Source organism: Pipistrellus kuhlii, unplaced genomic scaffold (genome assembly GCF_014108245.1).
Source record: "Pipistrellus kuhlii isolate mPipKuh1 unplaced genomic scaffold, mPipKuh1.p scaffold_m20_p_2, whole genome shotgun sequence".
Taxonomy (NCBI): Eukaryota; Metazoa; Chordata; class Mammalia; order Chiroptera; family Vespertilionidae; genus Pipistrellus; species Pipistrellus kuhlii.
The window spans coordinates 93,359,128-93,367,710 of record NW_023425515.1 but is presented as its reverse complement, the minus strand read 5'-3'; the positions used below and the strand labels follow the sequence as shown (position 1 = coordinate 93,367,710).

Below are 8,583 nucleotides of genomic sequence, written 5' to 3'. Positions count from 1 at the left end.
TTCCAACAAAATCAAGTACTTAGAAAAGATAGGATTGATAGGATTTCTTTTATTCTACTCACATTGCAAACAGTTTTATTCTCTTTTAGAAAATAATTTTGCATTGTCTAGTAACATTAAAAATTGTGCATGATCTTCTTCAGCAATGTCAACCTTAAATATATATGTGCTTTTAAAAAATGCTTTATTATTTAAAGTATTACCTTATGTCTCATTTTCCCCTGATTGACCTCTTCCTGACCACTCCCACCCCCCAGCACATGCCATTACCCACCTAATATCTGTGTCCATTGGTTATGCTTATATACATGCATACAAGTCCTTTGGTTGCTCTCTTAGACCCCACCACCTCTGCCTTCCCTCTGGGGTTTGACGGTCTCTTTAATGCTTCTCTGTCTCTGGATTTATTTTTGTTATATCAGTTTATGTTGTTAATTATATTCCACAAATGAGTGAGATCATGTGATACTTGTCTTTTTCTGACTGGCTGATTTTGCTTAGCATAATGCCCTCCATGTCCATCCATGCTGTTGTGAATGGTAAGAGTTCTTTATTTTTTTTACAGCAGCATAGTATTCCATTGTGTAGATGTACCACAGTTTTCTAATCCACTCATCTGCGGATGGGCACTTAGACTGTTTCCAAATCTTCACTATTGTAAATTGTGCTATTTGAACATTTGGATGCATATGTTCTTTTTGATTGGCATTTCTGATTCTTTGGGATATATCCATATAATTGGGATTACTTGGTCAAATAGGAGTTCCATTTTTAATTTTTTGAGGAAACTCCATGTTGTTTTCCACACTGGCTACAACAGTCTGTATTCCTGCAAGAGTGTATGACAGACAACAGCGTGTTGTTTTCTCCACATCCTCACCAGCACTTGTAGTTTGTTGATTTGTTGATGATAGCTATTCTGCCAGATGAGAGATGGTACCTTATTGTTGTTTTAATTTGCATCTCTGGGATGATTAGTGTTTGAGCATTTTTTTTTTTCATTTGTCCTTTGTCCTTCTATATCCTCTTTCCCTATAAATTTTGGAGATTAAACCCTTATCAGATGTCACATTATCAAATATGTTCTCCCAAACAGTGAGTTTTCTTATTGTTTTGTTGATGATTTCTTTTGCTGTGCAGAAGTTTTTTATTTTGATGTAATCCCATTTGTTTATTTTCTCCTTCGTTTCCATAGTCCTAGGAGATGTGTTACTAAACATATTGCTACGAGCTATCTATATATATAAAAACCCAGTAACCATAATGACCAGTTGCTATGACGCCCACTGAGGCCAACAACTAGACCTATCAGGGGGTGGGGCCGGCCGGCCAACTTCCTACAGCCCCTCCTCATGGCTGGCCACACCCAGATCAGCCCCCACCCCCCCCTTATAAGCCTGCTGCCTCTCTCCCCAGCCAGCTCTGACCCTGATTGCCCCTACACACACCAATCGTGGGTGGCGCTGGCTGGCCAACCTCCCACAGCCCCTCCCCTGGCCACTGACCCCAAATCAGCCCTCTCACCCCAATCAGGGATGGGGCCTGTTGGCCAATCGCCTGGGGCCCATCACCCCAGCCAGCCCAGTCCTGATTGGGCCCCAATGGGGGCGGGCCAGCCTGCCAACCTCATGACAACTCCTCCTCCTTACAGACCCAGCTCCAATCTGCTCCGATTGGGGCTGGGCCAGCCAGACCCCACCCATGCTCGAATTTGTGTACTGGGCTTCTAGTATCTGATATTTTTCTGCCTATGTAATCTCCTAAGATGTTTATGGTTTCCTGTTTTATGATTAAGTCTTTTATCCATTTTGAGTTTATGTTTGTGAATGAAGTGAGTTGGTAGTCAAGTTCCTACCAACTTTTTTTTGTGTGTGTGTCTTGTATCTGTCCAATTTTCCCAACACCATTTATTGAAGAGACTGTCTTGACTTCATTGTGTACTCTTGCCTCCTTTGTCAAATATTAATTGAGCATAATGGTTTGGGTCAATTTCTGGGTTCTTGGTTCTGTTCCATTGGTCTATGTGTTGGTTCTTGTGCCAGTACCATGTTGTTTTGAGAAGAGTGGCATTGTAATATAATTTTGTCTGGTATTGTGATCCCTTAATGTTGTTCTTTTTTTCTCAGGATTGCTGCAACTATTTGGGGACTTTAAAAAAATGTATATTTTTATTATTTTAGAGAGGAAGGGAGAGGGAGATAGAAATATTAATGATCAGAGAGAATCATTGATCAGCTGCTTTCTGCACACTCCCTACTGGGGATCAAGCCCACAATCCAGCCTGTGCCCTTGACTGGAATCCAACCCAGGATCCTGCAGTCCACAGGCTGATGCTCTATCCACTGAGCCAAGTTGGTTAGGACTTAGGGTTTATTTTATTTTATTTTATTCCATATACATTTTTGGAGAGTTTGTTCCAGGTTTATGTTCTTTTTTCTTTTTTATTTTTTATTTTATTGATTTTTTACAGAGAGGAAGGGAGAGAGATGAGAGTGAGAAACATCGATGAGAGAGAGTCATCGATCAGCTGCCTCTTGCACACCCCCTACTGGGGATATGCCCGCAACCAAGGTACATGCCCTTGACCGGAATCAAACCCGGGACCCTTCAGTCCCCAAGCCGACGCTCTATCCATTGAGCCAAACCGGTTTCGGCTTGTTCCAGGTTTATGAAATATGCCATTGGTATTTTAGTGGGGATTGCATTGAATCTATAGATTGCTTTTGATAGTATGGACATTTTAATTATGCTGATTCTACCAATTCATGAACATAGTATATTCTCCCACTTGTTTATATCTTCTTCTATCTCTTTTTTCAACATCCTATAGTTTTCAGAGTACAGGTCTTTTATCTCCTTAGTTAAGTGTATTCATAAGTACCTTAATTTTGTTATTGCAATGGTAAATGTTACTTTTCTATTTTTAGTTTCTCTTTCTGTGAGTTCATTATCCTATATATAATAAAAGGTTAATATGCAAATCGACCAAGTGGTGGAACAACCGGTTGCTATGATGCACACTGACCCCCAGGGGGCAGACACTTAATTCAGAAGCTGCCCTCTGGCAGGCAGACATCCCCTGAGGGGGTCCCAGAATGTGCAAGGGTGCAGCCCCCCTGCCCCCCGATGCATGAATGCTGTGCAGCACTAAGCCTCTAGTTAGTGTATAAAAATGTCATAGATTTTTGGGTGTTAATTTTGTATCCTGCTATTTTGCTAAATTAATTTATTAAATCAAGTAGTTTTTTCATGGAGTCTTCAGGGTTTTCTATGCACAATATCATTTCATCTGCAAATAATTATGGTTTACTTCTTCTTTTCCAATTAGGATGCTTTTTATGTCTTCTTCTTCTTTGATCACTATGGCTAGCACTTCCAGTACTATGTCAAACATGAGTGGTAAAAGTGGACATCCCTGTCTTTTCCTGGTCTTAGGGGAAGTGGTTTAAGTTTTTGCCCATTGAATATGATGTTGGCTGTAGTTTGTCATATAAGGTTTTTTATGTTGAAGTATGATCCCTCTATTCCTACATTGCTGAGTTTTTATCAAGAAAGGGTGTTGAATTTTGTTGAATGCTTTTTCTGCATCAATTGAAATGACCATGTGATTTTTGTCTTTCAGTTTGTTTATGTGATGTATAATGTTTATTGATTTGTGGGTATCATACCAGCTTTGCATTCCTGGAATAAATCTCACTTGGTTATGGTGTATGATCTTTCTAATGTAATGCTAGATCTGACTTGCTAGAATTTTGTTGAGGATTTTTATCATATTTGTTCATCAGGAATATTAGCCTGTATTTCTCTTTCTTTTTAGTGTCTTTATGTGATTTTGGGATTAGGGTAATACTGGCCTCATAAACAGAGCTTGAAAGTATTCCTTCCCCTGAATATTTTGAGGAGGTTAGGTTTTAGTTCTTTGAATGTTTGGTAAAACTTCCCCGTGAAGCTGTTTGGACCAGGGCCTTTGTTTGCTGGAATTTTTTTATTTGTTTGTTTTTAAATTACTGCTTTAATGTCATCCATAGTTATCAGGCTATTTAGATTTTTTTATTCTTCTTGATTGAGTTTTGGAAGATTGTATTTTTCTAGGAATATTCCCATTTAATCTATATTGTCCAGTTTGTTGGAATATAGTTGTTCATAGTTTTTTATTGTTGTGTTGTTGTTGTTTCGTTTTACAATCCTTTGTATTTCTGTGGGGTCAGTTGTTACTTCACCTCTTTCATTTCTGATTTTATTTATTTGGGTCTCTCTCTTTGCTTTTTGGTAAGCGTGGCTAGAGGTTCATAAATCTTGTTTATCCATTCAAAGAAACAGCTCTTTGTTCTATTGATCTTTTTTATTGTTTTGATTTTTTTTTTTTTTTGTCTCTATGTCATTTATTTCCTCTCTGATCTTTAATTCTCTCCTTTGGCTTACCTGGGGCTTTTCTTGTTGCTCTCTTTCTAATTCTTTAAGTTGTAAGATTAGATAATTTATTTCCAGTTTTTCTTGTTTTTTTGAGGTAGGCCTGTAATCTTATGAATTTCCCTCTTAGAACTGTTTTCACTGTGTCCCATAGATTTTGGATGTTGTGTTTTTATTGTCATTTGTTTCCAGGATTTTTAACATTGCTTCTTTAATCTCTTTGGTAACCCAATCATTGTTTAATAGCATGCTATTTAGCCTCCATGTGTTTGATTTTTTTTATTGTCTTTATCTGTTTTTTTATTGTAGTTGATTTCTAACTTTATGCCATTGTGATCTTAGAAGATGCTTGATATAATTTTAATCTTCTTAAATTTGAAGAGACTCTGCATGTGTCCTAATATGTGGTCTATCTGTAAAAATGTCCCATGAGCACTTGAGAAGAATGTATATTCCGTAGCTTTGGGATGTAATGTTCTGAAGATCAGTTCCATCTGTTCCAGTGAATCATTTAGGCTTGTTGTTTCTTTGTTGATTTTTTTATCTATAAGATTTTCTAGTGATGTCAGTGGGGTATTAAAATCCCCCACTATAGTTGTATTGCTGTCAATGTCAATCTTGACATCTCCCAGATGTATTTTTTTTATTCATTTTTAATTTCTTAAAAAGCATGTTCACAGCACACTCTATGAATGCTATACAGCAACGGTTTGCTGCTCTTAGTCAGAGTATGTCAGAAAACAAAACACATATTAAGTGGTTAATGGTTTTTAAAAAATAGGTCTTTGAAATTTTTGTAAAACCAATAATCATCAGTCATTGAAATCTGTTTTATAGTAGTAAACACTTAAGAAATGTAATAAGTATTGACCCCAAATCACATTTCTCTTAAAATGTATACAACAGAAATAAAAAGTATTTTTTCAAGAAAGAACATATTTGGCATTTTAAAATAATATTAAAGGAGAAACTTTCAAGTGTAAGTAATGCTTAGATCTTTACTTTCGGTGAACAGATTGGGTCTCTAGTGGTTCCAGTCTGAAATCAGCAATAGGAGGAATGATTACATTGTAGTTAATGAACTTCAGTCTAGAAAAACCAGTACATTGCTTGCTTTACTTAAGAAGTGGCATTTGACCAGTCTAAAAATTATTAAAAGTGAGGTCAGATGGTTCAAGTCAGTTGTTAATTTGGTGCCCAACTTGTTTCAGACTCAGTGTTCATCATCTGACTTGGTATCTTTCTCTCAAAATGTGCAAGAACAGAGTTTGAGTGATGGAAACTGAACTTTGTATCACTTACTTCATTAAAATGTGTCAAACAGGTTAAATCTTAGCATCCCACCTTTCCAGGTAGCTTACATTTTCCTTATAAATGCAGAGCAGATGCACCACGCGTCACGCTCTATCCCTTTCACCCAAATGTAGAAATGCTGGAAGTTAATTTTTAAGAATTTGGGTGGTTCATATATATATATATATATATATATATATATATATATATATATGTCTTTCAGAAACCTACAATCCTTTTCTTGGCTGTGAATATGGAAAAGAACTCAGTTCATATTCACGATGTACCAATAAAGTATTTGGCTTATGTCTATTTCCATCAGCCATTTTGAAACCAGAATTCCATTTAAAACACCTATTAAAGAAGATATTTTCCTTTAGAATCATGGTCACAATCTGGAGAAGTAATTGAGAAGGGCCAATTTCAGGCCAATAAAATATTCGAGGAAAGATGAGTCTCAAAGCAGGGATGTGTCAGAACAAGTAGGTGGCAATAATAGCCTCCCTTGTAAACGTCTGCCTTTCCTCCCATATCTGAAAACGTTACCACATTTTAAAAATTCTCATCAAAACATTTTACACCACGAATCCTGTAAAATCCGGTCGATTTCAACTAAATAACCTGTAACTGTTAAAGAATTATATTATCCTGTTTGTGAGAGGTAGTGACATTTTATTCTCTCAATGCCGAGCTAAAAATTGCACACATCTGGCGCAGGGATACCGGGGGAAAGCACAGAAGCACCATTGTACACTCCTCGTGTTGGGGTCTCACGTTGCCCGTAACTTCATTAGGCGTTAGCAGCTGGCAGTTGCCGCTGGGTCACCACTGAGAGCAGCGGGTATCTGGGCTATTCATCGTGTGGGACTGGAGGACCTTCGTCGTCTTTCAAAAATGAAGCAGCTTTCCTTCCATTCTTCTGAACATGATCTTCATTCATTTTCTCCAAAGCTTCTATCTCAGCCAAGAAGTCAGCCTCGTTGTCTGCTGAGATGTTTAAACCAGTCACAACATTGAAGAGCTCCCGTTCATTAAGTGCTTCCTTTACTCCGCCCTTCTGGAAAAACTGTGAGACATTCCTACAGTCACGGAACAAGAACTCCAGGCCATGAGGATGGGTTGGTTCTACAGACTGACTGACATCAATCAACCAAACCTTCCCAGCATGCCACAGCATGTTATATTCACTGAGGTGCATTAGTTATATTATATAACTGCTGCATCAGGTGAACAGTTTGATAGTAGGCTTCTGTCATTTCTTCATTACTGAGCTTTACTTCTTTCAGTTTAGGGGCTGGAACTTGATCATGGCCAATGAAAGACATGACTAAAATGTGTTTCTTGAGCAGCACAACTGCCGGGCAAGGAATTCCAGCTTACTGCATTCTGGTGAGGTTGTGCATTTCCTTTTCTGCCCACATTCGGATGATCTTACTTGGATTTAGTTTACTGAAGCGATCTTTAAACCTGAAATCGTCTTTAATATATTTGTCACGGTTCTTAAACTCATTAAGGGTTGTTTTAAATACCTTGATGGCACATTCTGTAGGTAAAAATTTACTATATTCTTTTTCATCTTCCATGCTCCCTCCATAAGCATGAAAGACAACAGATTCCTTCCCGGTGCTGATGCAACCAGTGATGGTCTCCAACATTCCCGATTTGACCATTTTATACATAAGTAAGCGTGTCTTAGGATCAACTGCTTTTTCTGCAGTAGAGTGTTCTTTTTTCTTGTGGAGGCGGGCACTTCGACGTTCTTCTGAGTAGGCATGTTGTTTTAAAGCATTGAAAACATGGTTTGATAGTTTTAAATCCATTCCAATTCCATCTCCTACCTGAAACCCAGGTACAAAATGTTCCATTCTGGCTGTATTCTTTCTCCCACATACTACTTCATCATGTTTGGTGGTGATGTCTTTTCCTTTTCCAATAAAACCCTTTTTGGGAGTAGGAATTGGTTTTGCTGGTCTATAGGGATCATCTCGAGTATCCTGCCAGTCATCCTCATCTTCAGAGCTATCACTGTCTTATAGGGATGCACTTTTCGATAATTTTCAAAGGAAATGGAAACTTTGCTATAGCCATTGAATTTTTTTTCTTCACGCCTAAGCTGTGCATCATATTCTCTGTCAAATTCCATTTGTAGCATCTGGTCGCTAGAAGTATCAGTGTTTTCTCCAGTAAGAAATGGTCCTTCAGCAACAGCAACTTTAGGAAAAGCAGCAGCTTCTTCTTCTAATTGCAACTCTTTAGCCAACTGCTCACTCATGACATCAGCCAAAGAACAGGATATTGTCTTTTGAGGAGTAGCCCATGGACACTTGTTGGGTCTCCAGGCTGCTGCAGGCCCGGGTTCTGGCAATGACACTCCGACCAGATCCATACGGGGACGAAACCAGCCTCGAGCACGGGAGCGATGGCGGGGCCAGGGAGCAGCCTCCGTGGAGACCGGAGGCGGGGCGGGGGCGACGGGGGAGCCGGAGCCTGAGCCGAAGCTGTAGTGACAGATGGCGGCGGCTGCCGCCACGTCTGGACAGATGTATTTTTTTTTTTTAATGAATTTGGGGGTTCCTGTATTAGGTGCATATATGTTTACCAGAGTTATATCCTCTTGTTGTATCCATCTGGTTAGTATTATAAAGTGGCCTTCTTTATCTCTTATTATGGCCTTTGCTTTGAGGTCTATTTTATCAGATAAGAGTTTTGCAACCCCAACTTTTTTTCCCCGATTTCTTTTTGCCTGAAAAAAACTTTCCCAACCCTTCATTTTTAGACTGTGTGAGTCTTTTGTTATGAGGTGGATCTCTTCTAGACAGCATATATATGGGTTGTGTTTTTTTATCCATTCAGCCAGCATATGTCTTTTTATTGGAGCAT

At 38.6% G+C, this 8,583-nt stretch overlaps 1 protein-coding gene across 1 annotated transcript; it reads right to left on the bottom strand.

Moving 5' to 3' along the window:
• Positions 1 to 6,358: 6,358 nt before the first annotated feature.
• LOC118722816 (serine/threonine-protein kinase RIO3-like) lies at positions 6,359 to 8,104 on the bottom strand. The gene is given in 3 exon segments (XM_036444818.2): positions 6,359 to 6,905; positions 6,907 to 7,735; positions 7,738 to 8,104. Coding segments are annotated over 3 exon segments (1,533 nt in total). The 5' UTR covers positions 8,090 to 8,104; the 3' UTR covers positions 6,359 to 6,553.
• Positions 8,105 to 8,583: the final 479 nt, after the last annotated feature.